The sequence below is a fragment of the Coregonus clupeaformis genome, chromosome 11, assembly GCF_020615455.1.
Source record: "Coregonus clupeaformis isolate EN_2021a chromosome 11, ASM2061545v1, whole genome shotgun sequence".
Lineage (NCBI taxonomy): Eukaryota > Metazoa > Chordata > Actinopteri > Salmoniformes > Salmonidae > Coregonus > Coregonus clupeaformis.
In genome coordinates, this window is record NC_059202.1 from 45,042,052 (window position 1) to 45,058,219 (window position 16,168).

General features: G+C 42.1%; 1 protein-coding gene, 4 non-coding genes and 1 pseudogene across 6 annotated transcripts; 5 read left to right on the forward strand and 1 right to left on the reverse strand.

Moving 5' to 3' along the window:
• Positions 1-260: 260 nt before the first annotated feature.
• LOC121577025 (40S ribosomal protein S17) lies at positions 261-6,037 on the forward strand. Of its 2 annotated transcripts, none has more exons than XM_041890706.2 (5): positions 261-351; positions 1,211-1,362; positions 2,617-2,722; positions 5,487-5,552; positions 5,913-6,037. In XM_041890706.2, the coding sequence occupies exons 1-5, from the start codon at positions 349-351 to the stop codon at positions 5,988-5,990; spliced, it is 405 nt and encodes a 134-aa protein (XP_041746640.1). In that variant the 5' UTR covers positions 261-348; the 3' UTR covers positions 5,991-6,037. The 2 variants fall into 2 exon arrangements, with proteins under 2 accessions (XP_041746640.1, XP_041746641.1); XM_041890707.2 differs by lacking the exon at positions 261-351 and adding an exon at positions 397-419.
• LOC121577472 lies at positions 1,008-1,138 on the forward strand. Its single transcript, XR_006002624.1, has one exon. It is a non-coding gene; the product is annotated as a small nucleolar RNA SNORA71 (small nucleolar RNA).
• Positions 2,317-2,446, forward strand: LOC121577470. The gene has a single exon (XR_006002622.1). It is a non-coding gene; the product is annotated as a small nucleolar RNA SNORA71 (small nucleolar RNA).
• Positions 5,185-5,313, forward strand: LOC121577471. The gene has a single exon (XR_006002623.1). It is a non-coding gene; the product is annotated as a small nucleolar RNA SNORA71 (small nucleolar RNA).
• Positions 5,633-5,759, forward strand: LOC121577473. Its single transcript, XR_006002625.1, has one exon. It is a non-coding gene; the product is annotated as a small nucleolar RNA SNORA71 (small nucleolar RNA).
• A 699-nt stretch (positions 6,038-6,736) lies between the features above and the next one.
• On the reverse strand, positions 6,737-8,605 carry LOC121577026 (annotated as a pseudogene).
• Between the last annotated feature and the right edge of the window lie 7,563 nt (positions 8,606-16,168).

Below are 16,168 nucleotides of genomic sequence, written 5' to 3' on the forward strand. Positions count from 1 at the left end.
AGCTCCCCGCAATTTATTGGGTAAACCACCAACGTTTCGGCATCACAGTGCCTTCTTCACAGGATCTCAAGCAGTGTGATCCCAAAACGTTGGTTTACCCAATAAATTACTGGAAGCTTATAGTGTGCAACTTTTTATTTTATAAAAGTAAAACATTTGGGAATATTTTAGGTAGCCTACAGTAATCCTTCCGTAATAAATTAAGCAAGTCTGATATTTCTTTAACGAATTCCTCCACCACTAGGGGCCAGCAACCTTTTTTTAGCCTTGGTTTCCCAGTTTCGCATGCCCTCTTATTAAACTTCCGCTCAAGCGCTTGAATGGCCTCTTCTACCAGCCCGATTCAATATGGTGGGTACTGAAATTGTTACGACCCCGCTAAATCTATCTTAATCGTCGCTTTTTAAGCAGCCGTAATGGTATTTAGCTCCGTAATAGTAAAATGTTGGATGTATTACTCAATCACATGGACATATTGAGTTAGAATGTCGTTCCTGGCAGTTTTTATGAACAATGTTTTATGGAGTGTTCTCCGAGAAGCTAACGGAAGAAGCAGTACGCTTGCATTTGGCTGTCAATGAACAGCCTCGTTTTCCATGTCTTGATTTTATTAGAATCAGTAGAGAGAACTGGCAATGCCTTCAATGTTGCACAATCATCCTCTGTGTGGTTAGTGGTGTTGCACCTTGGTTTCAGCTGTGTGTAGGAAATTAATTTCGTTCGTGATACTTATAAGTGTTGTTAGTGTAGTGTTAAATGGTAGGGTATTATTATTAATTTTTTAAGCAAAGTATAAGGGAGTTATAATTCAGTATAGAAGGTGGCGGTAATGCAACATTTATTGGATGCCAACCACTGTTAATCCTCATCGAAGAAGAAGTGGGCTAGCTACTTACGTCTTTGCAAATCTAGTTAGTAGAGCCAAATGTAGGTTGCATGTCTGCGGTGGGAATACTGATACCTCCTACAATTTCAGCAGCTTCTAAACTTTAATTTCTTACATTGAACCCTGTATCGAAAGTGGCTATGGCGTTGATTTAAGTGGCCAGGTCATTGATAGTACAGGAAAAGTGAAATGAGAGGCTTTCCCGTGTTTGATGGGTCCTCAGTCCCTACTGAACCCTGGTTCTCTCAGACATACATTCAGAGAATTTGGGCCATTCTGATCATTCGGGAAACCAAACGTAATTTGCACAACTTTGTTCCACAGGGACGAGTCAGGACTAAGACGGTGAAAAAGGCCGCCCGGGTCATCATTGAGAAGTACTACACCCGGCTGGGAAATGACTTCCATACCAACAAGAGGGTGTGCGAGGAGATCGCCATCATCCCCAGCAAGAAGCTCCGCAACAAGATAGCTGGGTGAGTCTTTCTTTAGACATATGGTCTCTGAGTGGAGCATAGAAGGTGACCAAGTGAGCAGTGTTTCTCAACCATTTATCTTGGTGGCACCACTGGCCTTTGAGAAGATTCAATCTTTAGAGCAGTGACTTTGAAAAACTCAGATTTGGCTGTATGCAGTCTTTTAAAAGGACGACCATTACATGTAGTTCGAGCACACAATGGTAGTGTTTGTGGGCAGGTGGGTATTTTGTATTTGTGGATGAGATGGGGTGGCATGTACATAAATATGTTTAAGGTGGTTGTGTATGAGATGGATTGTTTAGGGGTTTCCCCTTTGTACTGAGATCTTGATGGATGCTATGGGATGAAGCACTATCACTTTGTAGTCGACCGAAGCACGTTTCCTCGCCATCGGCTGGAACTGTTTGTGAAATTTGGCAGCTGATTGCGTGGGACAACGTTCGGTTAGGGTCAGCCATATTGTGCAAGTGTTTGTCGCATGCAAAAAAACGATAAACAGACCAGCGTACTGAAGGTTGGGTTGATGACGCTTCCCTGTGGATATTTTGTCTGATTACCCCTGACATGGGGACAAAATCAGCAGACAGGTAAAGTTGAAATTAAGTTTGTTCAACGTTCTGACTTGTAATGGGATTGTTCGGGAATGCAGAGCCTACATGATAGAGACAAGTATTTCACTCTAGGATTCTAAGAGGCAAGTTTATGCAGTGTTTTTTTGTGGCTGGTGTTGCCTATGGATTGAATTTGGGCTTAAAATGTAAACATAAAACGTATTGGTCAACCCTGAAGTAGCTCATTCATTACATTTGTTCATGTAACGTTGACTATACTGCAGTTCAATCAGATTGGATTTCAACACTACTTGTAATAGCATGGGTGAAACACAGCCAGGACTCCTTCATTCTATCATATCCCTGACCTAGCGTATTATTGCTAGTTTGCCACTTAAAACCCTGTATCGAAAGTGACTATGGCATGACTGTTGCCATTGTCATTGATAGTACAGGAACAGTGATTTTTGAAAGCTTTTCCCGTGTTTGTTGGAATACCTGTTCCTGTCAAACCCTGTATCTTTCAAACATCTTCCACATCCGCAACAATCTAAACTTGTGTGAGACCTCATTCTCATTTTAGGCTAGTTTTTAGTGATCTAGCTTTTTGTTGTCGTTGCTTGAACCCATGGTGTGATCCAATGCTGTGACAATTGTGAAGTTGAATGTGAATTAACTGGATTCTTGATTGTGTCCTCAGGTATGTGACCCATCTGATGAAGCGCATCCAGAGGGGCCCCGTCAGAGGCATCTCCATCAAGCTCCAGGAGGAGGAGAGGGAAAGGAGGGACAACTACGTCCCAGAGGTAAGCGTGCCCCTCACCCACACAGGGCCTAAAAATAACTTTCAACTTTAGAATTTATTTTAAATCAACCAGCCACAGTTTTTACCAGCCAAAATATTTTTGGCCTGTATTTACACTAACCCCCCCCCCAAAAAAAATGGTTGAAATAGCTTAGCAATGTTTCTAAAACAAGAAATGTATTAGTAGTAAGAAGTAATGTGGTATATTGCTGAATTTAATATTCTCTGACCTTTTAACAAAAATATCAGACACATTGTCAACTGCCCCTTTAAGGTTACCATGGTAATGGGGCCATCAGTCATGTGTGCCTGTGAGAATCTCACTAGTAAAGGCTGACAATGTCTCTTTGCTAGCAGTAAAAGCAAACTCAAACATTGAAAAGCAACCTAGCTTGTGAACAAAACAATGTAAATAGCCAAGAAACACAAGGACAAAGTCTCACTAGACTTTCAAGTAAATTAGACCATTGCTTCAGCACTTCACTCAGTGCGCACAGCCCCTCAGACAGGCAGTGGTGCCGCTCGTGGTGGGATAGCTATAGCGTTATGATTCATATTTCTTTGTGCATTACCAGATAAGAAAGAAAACTGCTGAAATACTTTGAAAACAGCTACTGCCGCATTTATTTAGCTATAAATCACAACTCGCACGTGCTCATACTTGTCTTTTGACAATTTTTATGAAATGCTTGCACTGTAGATCCCAGAGTGTGACCGAATTAGACATTCTTACCCACCGATGCTAAAATCTACCCGCATTTGGCTGGTGGCAGGTGTTAATTCTAGGCCCTGCACCCACACCTCTGAGCATCAGACAACGCCAAGGTTGTGGGTTAAATTCCCACAGTACACATACAAAAAAATGCACGCACTCACTGTACTTTTAAGTTGGTTCGGGTAATTGTTTTCAGTGGCATATGTTAAGTTACTCGCTCCTAGTAGGAACAGGCTAGAGGAGTCTTAATGACAATGGACTAGCCAAATCTGTTTTGGTGCTTGTGACGTATAGCTGGGAAATGTCAATCTCTAATGAAACTGCACATCTTAGTGACCTTTTATTGTCCCCAGGCCAAGGTGCACCTGTGTAATGATCATGCTGTTTAATCAGCTTCTTGACATGCCACACCTGTCAGGTAGATGGATTATCTTGGCAAAAGATAAATGCACACGAACTGGGATGTAAGCAAATTTGTGCACAACATTTGAAAAATAAGCTTTTTGTGCGTATAGAAAATGTCTGGGATCTTTTACTTCAGCTCATGAAAAATAGGACCAACACTTTTACATGTTGCGTTTATATTTTTGTTCATTGTAACATTTAATATTATCACTGGTATTGACAATGGAAGGCTGCTGGTCTCGGATCCCATGTATTGTACAGTATCTCATGCCGCTGTGGCCTTGAGCAAGGCACTTAACCCCCCCCCACAAAGTAAAATACTGCACTGATAGGCTAATGTATAAAACACGTGATCCGTCAACCCTTCATATGGAGAGTTACTGGGTGTGCAGGCTTTTGATCCAACCCTGCTCAAACACACCAGAGTCAGCTTATCAAGGTCTTGTTGAACAGCTGTTTTCTAAATCTCCTGGAGGAGGGTTGGCCACCCTGCAACATTACAATTACAACCAAATACTTTTGTCTTTATAAAATAATTCCCTCATTCAATGAACCATGGATCAAATGGCTAAGGTGGGCGAGGTAGCTAACTAAGATGTTAATCTATGTGTAAGGTTAAAATATTGTGTTCAGTTCTTGACAGCATTGGAGTTACTTGTCAATTAGGCTATTCTAAGAATATATTTGTTTAACTTTGTCAGAATAACATGGCCAGTATTAAGTAGAGGAGAATCCTAGCGCTGTATCATTATTTTACCTGCTGCGTAAATGTCTCGCTCTCCTCTGGCAACGGCCCACTGGCACACCATGACTATTCCAGGATTTTCATTGCTGACCCAAAATGAGCTATAACTGGGCAAATAACTCACAAACTCGCAATGAATATCAACAAATGTGCACACGCGTGTCTCGCTTTGATCTCAAAAACGCATCTTGTGACTGACTGCATGATTTGAAAGACTGCTCGTGCCTGTCAATGCAGGTCTACAATAATTTCATCCGGAAGACACTGATCCAATTCTGATTAGAGTAGCCTAATTGTTTGATATTCTGGTTTTGACTTTTTTTCTTCTCATTTTTTAACTTGTCCTTTTGGTCAACTTAAAGCTATATTCTTCTTGTTTGACTATTTTATTTTCTTGCCCTGGGCAAGTGGACAAGCGTTAATGTCAAGCTCTGATAGCTATGCATGCTTCTACTTTGCCTAGGCACCATAAGATGCATTCTCAAACTGCTTTTAGTCATCAACGATCGTCTTGCTTTGCTCCCATTGGGTATCTTCAGTCTATAGTTGGGATGGGATGTGATACCTTTTGAATCAGTCTGAAATTCTCTTTGATTAGCCCTGTATCGAAAGTGACTATGGCATGACTGTTGCCATTGTCATTGATAGTACAGGAATAGTAATCTTGAAAGCTTTTCCCGTGTTTGTTGGAATACCTGTTCCTGTCAAACCCTGTATCTTTTAAACAATGTGTTAAGACCGCAAACCTTGCCCTGGGTAGCCAGTAACTGCTGTATTCGCTGTTGAATTGGTGTCATATTTAACTGACAGTGTGTTTAATATACACACTATTAATAGTGTTTGGTGGACAGCGCTGACATACCATTAGCACAGTAACTAAATCTTTGTTTTTGTTTCCAGGTGTCTGCTCTCGACCAGGAGATAATTGAGGTCGACCCAGACACCAAGGAGATGCTCAAGCTACTGGTAAGTCCCTCACAGGCAGCTACGTTTAGTGTCTTGATAATGAATGTATGTTTAGCCAGAAGATGACACCTTGGTTTTAACCCTGTATCAAAAGTGACAATGGCATGATTGTTGCCATAGTCATTGATAGTACAGGAACCATGACTTTTAGATTTTCCCATGTTTGTTGGAATACCAGTTCCTGTCAAACCCTGTGTCTTTCAAATATCTTCCACGTCCTCCCTAGTATTAACTTCAGCGTGAAACTACTCGCCGATACGAGACCAGTCTTCTGCGATTTACATTGTTAGCATTAACCTGTGGTGTATTCTGATGGTTACTTGATGGTTAAATTTGATTTTATCTTCCTCTTTCCTCCAGGACTTCGGCAGTTTGTCAAACCTGCAAGTCACCCAGCCAACTGTCGGAATGAACTTCAAGACACCGAGAGGAGTCTAGGCATTTGTAATATTGCTTAATAATAATAAAAAGTACACAAAAAGCAATGTTTCCTAGTGGTGTTGCTGTTAAGAACAGGGATGGTCAACTCCAGTCCTCAGGGGCTGGATTGGTGTCACAATTCATCCCCAGCCCCAGCTACCACACCTGACTCCACTAATCATTATCTTCAGTTTAGAATGCAATTAGTTTAATCAGCTGTGTTTGCTAGGGATGGGGAGAAAGTGTGACACCACTCTGGCCCCAGAGGACTGGAGTTGCCCAGCCCTGGTTTAGAACAAGTAGAAATGCACGAGTGCACACTGCAGGAGAATTGGGATTTTTAACCATTTTCAGAAAGGGGAAAGCAATAATCATGCTATGTGGGAAAATGTGAATTGAATTGGATAAGTGCTTAGTCCTCGTTCATATGCTTGATTCAATTGACCTGTCATTGCAGGCTTTGTGCAATAAGGTTGGGTTCCTATAAATACGTCTAGTATTACACACTCTACTACAGCAGCATTGTGAAGTGAGTCCGGTGTGAGATTAACATAACTTTTAAAATTGAGCGTGCTTGAGTCAGTACTGTTAAGATCATTGTAGGGTTTTGGATATAGTGGATTAGAACAAGCATTCCTTTTGACCCATTAAAGTTTAAAACTGTCAGTTCCCTCTAAGGTCATATGGCATCTTTACATTTTGTGAACATCGAAAGACATGATTAAATTCCATTATTTGGAACCAGTTAAATTAGTAGTTTATGAAAAAGAAACGACTAAGTACATTTTTATGTCAATGAAGTTTTGAACCTGACTCATTTTCACTTAGTTCTCCTGCTTGCACCCAGGCTGAAGACTTTGCTTTAAGCCTTATTTCGAACATGCACTTTTTTTAAATATCATGACAGAAAACCATGTCAAGAAATTAAAGGCCCAGTGGTTTGAGGTATGGTTGTTGAAATGCTCCAAAAGATCTTATCACAAGAACCGCATGATATAAACACATTTCTTGTTTCTATATTACTTAGCCTTTATAACATAGGCTTCATGATGCATTTATAAATATTATATTTTACAAAGATCTAACGTTTTCATGAGAAACGAAAGACTAGAAACTGAGAATTCTGAGACCAAGAAGGCTGATTACGAAAGACGTTATGACACTTTAATGCACAATATGGAGAGGTCGGTTACATTTAGGTGACACTAAAATGTTTCAACAAACTCAGCGACGCGCTTAGACGTACCGTTATCTCATTGGTGGTCCCGTCCCACCATAACATTGACTATAGTCTAACTGTATTTGAAAAATATATATAAAAAAATTACGTTACATTTTTCTGCCCCTTAAATAACAATGAAAGGTCCAGTAACCTGCATTCACAAGCACTTCAACAGAAAGAAGTTGCAGAAAGCTCCCGGTGGACAGTCACACATTTTTCCGATTCGCGCGCCTTTCCTCACCGCACAATGCTCCCCCGCTTCGCACTGAAAAAGGTAATGTTACATTACAACAATGAAGATAATGTAGATTACAATATTATCCTGTAAAGCAGTTCGCATTTATGAAATAATCCAACTACATATTTGAGAAGACCTTACAATAATCTAGTTAAGACTACTTACAGAACAGTTGACCATAATAAAAGTATTAATCTTGTCATTCTGCATTTGCTAATTATTCGTAATTTACCAAAAAATAATACATTGCATTTAAACTGAAGAGAAAGACTAGAATCCTACCGTGGGAACTTGGCCAAATTTATTTTCCCATGGATTAATTCTTTTGGTCTGCAGTTTTTCTAGAACTTCATGTAGAGCTCCAAGCTGTCGAAACAGTATGAAATGCACAAGCTATTACAGCACTTCCAGGTTTTGACTAGTCTGTCTTTTCATTGTGTAGTTTACGTAATAGTCCTTTAACCTATACATTTCACACTTTGAGGACAGATAATTTACCACCAGTAAATTACACCAATCATGGTCTCTTGAACAATGTGCGTTTCATTTTGTATGTAGAATAATTTAGCCCGGTCTTTATTTATCGAGGTAGTCCTGAAGAATGTAAATGCCAAAAGCTGCCTGCGGACATCAGCATATGCATAGTTTAGAGAAACAATATAGCTAGACTTACAAGACGTTTTTCGTTCCTTAGATTCGGTTTTTATGGATAGAAGTCGTGATTGTTTCTTGTTTCCAAATCTACTTCAATTTCAGAGTCACTCGTTTCAGCACCACACAGTATAGACAGCAGCGAAGCACAAACTACCGCTCTCGTCAACTGCATGGAGCTCCCCATGGTCCTGATCTGGAAAAGTGCTTAACAAACCAAGCGCACTAAGTTATGTTTCCTCTTTGGGATATTCAATTCAATTGACCAATCCCTGCTGTTTTGCATCCTTTTGTTTGCTCTTCAGTGTTTGTATTCACTTTGATATTGAGTTGCTCAGCGTTGATTTCCTTATGTAAGTAAGATAAATGTACCTATGTAGGAAGCCCATTATGCTGCCAAGCAAGTGCCCTACAGTATAATATTTGCTCTAGTGGTCTTTGCTAGTGCATAGAATACAGCCATGGGTAGTTTGATATTTGAATATATTATCTGACTGATAATTATTGTAATAAACAAAACTGAATACATTTGTTAAAATGGTCTGGAAAGTTGGTTATACACTACATGACCAAAAGTATATGGACACCTGCTCGTCAAACAATATTCCAAAATCATGGGCATTAATATGGAGTTGGTCCCCCGTTTGCTGCTGTAACATCCTCCACTCTTCTAGGGAGGCTTTCCACTAGATGTTGGAACAATGCTGCGGGGACTTGCTTCCATTCAGCCACAAGAGCATTAGTGAGGTCGGGCACTGATGTTGGGAGATTAGGCCTGGCTCACAGTCAGCGTTCCAATTAATTCCAAATGTGTTCGATGGGGTTGAGGTCAGGGCTCTGTGCAGGCCAGTCAAGTTCTTCCACACCGATCTCGACAAAGCATTTCTGTATTGACTTCACTTTGTGCACGGGGGCATTGTCATGCTGAAACAGGAAAGGGCCTTCTCCAAACTGTTGCCACAAGGTTGGAAGCACAGAATCGTCTAGAATGTCATTGTATGCTGTAGTGTTAAGATTTCCCTTCACTGCAACTAAGGGGCCTAGACCGAACCATGAAAACAGCCCCAGACCATTATTCCTCCTCCACCAAACTGTACAGTTGGCACTATGCAAATCAAATCAAATCAAATCAAATTTTATTGGTCACATGCGCCGAATACAACAGGTGCAGACATTACAGTGAAATGCTTACTTACAGCCCTTAACCAACAGTGCATTTATTTTAAACAAAAAAAGTAAGAATAAAACAACAACAAAAAAAAGTGTTGAGAAAAAAAGAGCAGAAGTAAAATAAAGTGACAGTAGGGAGGCTATATATACAGGGGGTACCGTTGCAGAGTCAATGTGCGGGGGCACCGACTAGTTGAGGTAGTTGAGGTAATATGTACATGTGGGTAGAGTTAAAGTGACTATGCATAAATACTTAACAGAGTAGCAGCAGCGTAAAAAGGATGGGGTGGGGGGCAGTGCAAATAGTCCGGGTAGCCATGATTAGCTGTTCAGGAGTCTTATGGCTTGGGGGTAGAAGCTGTTGAGAAGTCTTTTGGACCTAGACTTGGCACTCCGGTACCGCTTGCCGTGCGGTAGCAGAGAGAACAGTCTATGACTAGGGTGGCTGGAGTTTTTGACAATTTTGAGGGCCTTCCTCTGACACCGCCTGGTATAGAGGTCCTGGATGGCAGGAAGCTTTGCCCCAGTGATGTACTGGGCCGTACGCACTACCCTCTGTAGTGCCTTGCGGTCAGAGGCCAAGCAGTTGCCATACCAGCTGTAGAATTTTTTGAGGATCTGAGGACCCATGCCAAATCTTTTTAGTCTCCTGAGGGGGAATAGGCTTTGTCGTGCCCTCTTCACGACTGTCTTGGTGTGTTTGGACCATGATAGTTCGTTGGTGATGTGGACACCAAGGAACTTGAAGCTCTCAACCTGTTCCACTACAGCCCCGTCGATGAGAATGGGGGCGTGCTCAGTCCTCTTTTTTTTCCTGTAGTCCACAATCATCTCCTTTGTCTTGGTCACGTTGAGGGAGAGGTTGTTGTCCTGGCACCACACGGCCAGATCTCTGACCTCCTCCCTATAGGCTGTCTCATCGTTGTCGGTGATCAGGCCTACCACTGTTGTGTCGTCGGCAAACTTAATGATGGTGTTGGAGTCGTGCCTGGCCATGCAGTCATGGGTGAACAGAGAGTACAGGAGGGGGACTGAGCACGCACCCCTGAGGGGCCCCCGTGTTGAGGATCAGTGTGGCAGATGTGTTGTTACCTACCCTTACCACCTGGGGGCGGCCCGTCAGGAAGTCCAGGATCCAGTTGCAGAGGGAGGTGTTTAGTCCCAGGATCCTTAGCTTAGTGATGAGCTTAGAGGGCACTATGGTGTTGAATGCTGAGCTGTAGTCAATGAATAGCATTCTCACGTAGGTGTTCCTCTTGTCCAGGTGGGAAAGGGCAGGGTGGAGTGCGATAGAGATTGCATCATCTGTGGATCTGTTGGGGCGGTATGCAAATTGGAGTGGGTCTAGGGTTTCTGGGATTATGCTGTTGATGTGAGCCATGACCAGTCTTTCAAAGCACTTCATGGCTACAGACGTCAGTGCTACGGGTCGGTAGTCATTTGGGCAGGTTATCTTAGAGTTCTTGGGCACGGGGACTATGGTGGTCTGCTTGAAACATGTTGGTATTACAGACTCAGTCAGGGACATGTTGAAAATGTCAGTGAAGACACTTGCCAGTTGGTCAGCACATGCTCGGAGTACACGTCCTGGTAATCCGTCTGGCCCTGCGGCCTTGTGAATGTTGACCTGCTTAAAAGTCTTACTCACATCGGCTACGGAGAGCGTGATCACATAGTCATCCGGAACAGCTGGTGCTCTCATGCATGCTTCAGTGTTGCTTGCCTCGAAGCGAGCATAGAAGTGGTTTAGCTCGTCTGGTAGGCTTGTGTCACTGGGCAGCTCGCGGCTGTGCTTCCCTTTGTAGTCTGTAATAGTTTTGCATTGGGGCAGGTAGCGTTCTCCTGGCATCCGCCAAACCCAGATTTGTCCGTCAGACTGCCAGATGAAGTGTGATTCCTCACTCCAGAGAACGTGTTTCCACTGCTCCAGAGTCCAATGGGGGTGAGCTTTACACCACTCCAGCCGACACTTGGCATTGCGCATGGTGATTTTAGGCTTGTGTGTGGCTGCTCGGCCATGGAAACCTATTTCATGAAGCTCCCGATGAATAGTTATTGTGCTGACATTGCTTCCAGAGGCAGTTTGGAACTCAGTAGTGTTGCAACCGAGGACAGATTATTTTTACGCGCTATGCGCTTCAGCACTCGCCGGTCCCGTTCTGTGAGCTTGTGTGGCCTACCACTTCGCGGCTGAAGCTTTGTTTCTCCTAGACATTTCCACTTCACAATAACAGCACTTACAGGTGACTGGGGCAGAAATGTGATGAACTGACTTGTTGGAAAGGTGGCATCCTATGACGGTGCCACGTTGAAAGTCACTGAGCTGTTCAGTAAGGCCATTCTACTGTCATTGTTTGTCTATGGAGATTCCATGGCTGTGTACTCTATTTTATACCCCTGTCAGCAACAGGTGTGGCTGAAATAGCTGAATCCATTAATTTGAAGGGGTGTCCATATGCTCTTGTGTATATATAGTGTATTTTCAGAATTTCTTCAGTGAATAGCCTACCATGAACAGTCAGTTGTGTATTTACTGTACTACATTTTGTAAGGAATTTGGAACTTGGCATTTAAGGTCGGTTTCCGGGACACAGATTAAGCATCGTCCTACACTTAAACGCTTGTTCAATGAATGTTCTCCATTGAAAGTGTTTCTTAGTCCAAGACTAGGCATAATCTGTGTGTGGGCAACCACCCCTTAGAGTTTAAAACATGTTCTCACTCGCTTCTTTGTGAATGCATCTCTTTGAGGAGGAGATTATGATCCCCTCTCCCTGAAGCTCTAAGATTAGCTTGCAAATAGATATTTGTTTGTGACGCACTTCTATACACAGAGGAACAGTGCACAGATAAGGCGTCATGTTTTCAGTTTAGATAAACCATATGCCTTTTTCTAGTAGAATAGCCTATATACAATTGTACGCCTACATATACTTTTTTGCATCAAATTAACGTTTGTTTAGTTTATGACATGACTAATGTGAATAATATTTCATAATATATTATAATGTATAAAGGAGGTTAATTTATGAATCATTTTGGGTGTCAAAAAGTCACTGCCATGTATTGTATCCAAAAATCTGACAAGTTAACCGGGCCTTGTTAACAAACAGTGTTTGTGTGCGTCAGACTCGGCAGGCACATAATAGGAGCAAACTCCTGTTGCTATGTTAATTGTGCAGAGTGACACCGCTTTTGCTAAAGCCCCCCAAATCGGTCTTTTAATAAATACTCTTCTTTACATAAGCCTTTCTTCTTAGTCCTGTAAATCCATAGTCCTTGTCACAAAAGTGTTGGATTATGGGTGTTGGATTATGTTTAGTCATGTCATGTTGAACATAATACAGTCTGTTGAAGTTAATTACATTTGCAACATATGTTCATGTTATTATGTTGACGCAAATTATGTTTTGCATTGAAATTCTAAAAGGAGGATGTGTTTGTCATCTCATAATTTTACCAAAATTGAGCTCATTAGAGTGTGTCCTCTTGGCAGCGAGAGCAGTGTGCTAGACCAATCACAAAATATCCACACATATACACATCAGCCTGGGTTAGTTTGGTCTTCAATATCCAACCCGGAAAAAGCTATTAAGCTGAGCCAAATGGGAAGCGCACTTTAAGCGGCACACAAGGAGTTCATTCATATCTGCTTGGCACACGCCACACAGATAGAGGTATAATTGTTGCAGGCTCTTACGCTATTAGAAGCAAGTCAGCTCTCCACTTTAAAATGCTCCGATTGATTCAGCCTTTGCGGTATCAACATTCAATGTGTGGCAGGGAATTCGAGGCATTTGCAATGAAAATGTGATATCTGCCATGAAGACAAGATGGGTCAGTAGTTGTGGAATCGGTCAGGCCACAAAATGATTCAGCCCCTCTGCATTTTATTCAACATTGATACCCAGAGACCGGTGGAAACTGTGATTCAGATCTATGCCCTTCCCAAAATGAGTCAAAACCATTACCCTTATTCTAACAGTAAGAAGACCTATTGTAAACCCACTCTAGAATTCAATGATCCCTGAAAATAAGGCTAGGTAAACATATTCCACTCAGCAAACATAGCATAATGGGAAGCTAGGGTGACATCTGCACACTTCAGTCAACCATCTAGAGAAAATTACTCAGAAAAATGCATCTACTAATACTTGAGAAGATGGATGACAACAGACTAGTAGCCATACCACCTTCCATCCCCACTGCTGGCTTGCCTCTGAAGCTTAACAGAGTTGGGCTTGGTCAATCCTTGGATGAGAGATCAGATAGAAGTGGTGTTAGAAGGCCAGTAGGGGTTACTCATTCCTCTGGTCTCTTTGTGGGTTTTATTTTTTCCAGACGTCTAAATGACAGTCTTCAAGCTCACAGATAAAAGGCCCCATTTCATGCTACATCTCTTTTTTTATGGGCTGTGGTGGATAGCCTGCGCTGGTGTCCACTGGCAGGTTATGGATCTGATTAAGTGAGGTGGATTTGAAAGGGGTGCACCAGGCCAATCAGTATAGATTGAGACAGGGGGAGGGGGGTTGTCAGACCATATCTTAAATGTTAGCAGGCAAAAACCACAATACCCTTGGGATCTGGTTTTCATTCCCCTTCTGCACTCTATTCAAACTTTGGTGGAACTTTATTGTATAGCAATTACCAGGTAATCACTAAGAACATGATATGACATGGTAAAATGGTTATTACACAGTTATAGTAACCTATTTTATACTTTATTTTTAGGTATTCAATAACACAAGCACCACTGGTACCAGGTAGAACTGCAGTGATATAGATATTGCACTGTTCAACAATGTACTATGATTAGGATATACAGTGTTTGATGTATTTTTCATCCTTGCATTGGGCAGATTATCAACTTGAGTCATAAGTACATAACTGAAACTGGTAAAATCATTCATTGATATTGGGGTTTGTGTTTAAAAAAATATGAATTATTTAAAGTTAGGATTCGGCATCATGTAATCTCGTCTCAACCAAAAGCATCAAGGATGAAAGCCAAATCTTATTTGACAGTTCTGTGTGCCCATAGCACAATAAAAAAGGTTTTTTCACTATTCAGTGCTGTGAAACCTCATGCTATAAATATCCATCCAAAGAGGGGCAAGTAAAGGGGTTTAAAATCCTCCCCTTGTTCCTCTGCCAATTTCCGCTTGGCTATGGGGCACAATTTGGTTCCCGCTTGTCTCCTTTGAGATTGGCTTACCTCTGCCCACATAGCCCGTCTTCAAAACTCACTGAGCTCACACCCTATCCACCCCTCCACCCCCAGTTCCCCAACACACCCACCATCCTCCAACAGCTTCCCTCCTTAATCTCTTCTGTGTTGAAAAAAGTTTAGAAAATGAGCAAGATTACCAGGAAAATCTCACAGAAAATTATTGCCTTACCTATTCTGAATCTAGCAGTCAAGCAGTAGTGATTGAGGAGGACCAACGTCACTGCCAGATCAGAGGACTTAAATAACACCAACTGACCCAATCAATCTCAATTCATCCCCAGGAACAGAAATAGCAATTCACCTCCGTACAACCTAAATCAATCCCATTGACTTCCTCCATTGATCAAAGGGAAAGTTCACAGACCAACCTGCTTGTAAAGAAAACAAGGTATCTTATCAGTTAACACACTCATTCAATGTTTGACTCCTAATTGCTTTTTGGTCGTGCTTTAATTTTACATTTAAGTTTGCTATAGAGTTTGCTACAAAGTTGACCTCACCTCTCTCATCTTAATAAAACTGTTGACATGCTTGCAAACTATCAAGGATTACGAAGGGAAACCCAGCCGCAAGCTGCCCAGCGACGGTAGTCTACCAGATGAGCTAAATGCATTCTATGCTCACATCGAGGCAAGCAACACTGAACCATGCATGAGAGCACCAGCTGTTCCGGACAACTGTGTGATCTCACTCTCCATAGCCGATGTGAGTAAGACCTTTAAACAGGTTAATATTAGCAATGCCGTGGGGCTAGATGGAATACCAGGATGCGTAGTGACCAGCTGGCAAATGTCTTCATAGAAATGTTCAACCTATCCCTGACCAATACCAACTTGTTTCAAGCAGACCACCATAGTCCCCGTGCCCAAGAACGTCAAGGTAACCTGCTTAAATGACTACGGGGCGTAGCACTCACATCAATTGCCATGAAATGCTTTGAAAGGCTGGTCATAGCTCACATCAACACCATCATCCAAGACACCCTGGACCCACTCCAATTCACATACCGCCCAACATATCCACAGATGACGCAATCTCTATTGCACTCCACACTGCCCCCACCCACCTGGAGAAAAGGAATACCTACACTACCGTTCAAAAGTTTGGGGTCACTTAGAAATGTCCTTGTTTTCGAAAGAAAAGCAATTGTGGGTTCGATTACAGGCTCAAAATGGCCAGAAACAAATAACTTTCTTCTGAAACTCGTCAGTCTATTCAGTCTATTCAGTTGCAAAGAAAAAGCCATATCTCAGACTGCCCATCTTAATCTTTTCTTTTTATTGGACAGTCTGAGATATGGCTTTTTCTTTGCAACTCTGCCTAGAAGGTCAGCATCCCGGAGTGACTCTTCACTGTTGACGTTGAGACTGGTGTTTTGCGGGTACTATTTAATGAAGCTGCCAGTTGAGGACCTGTGAGGCGCCGTTTTTCAAACTAGACACTGTATTTGTCCTCTTCCTCAGTTGTGCACCAGGGCCTCCCACTCCTCTTTCTATTCTGGTTAGAGCCAGTTTGCGCTGTTCTGTGAAGGGAGTAGTACACAGCGTTGTACGAGATCTTCAGTTTCTTGGCAATTTCTCGCATGGAATAGCCTTCATTTCTCAGAATAAGAATAGACTGACGAGTTTCAGAAGAAAGTTATTTGTTTCTGGCCATTTTGAGCCTGTAATCGAACCCACAATTGC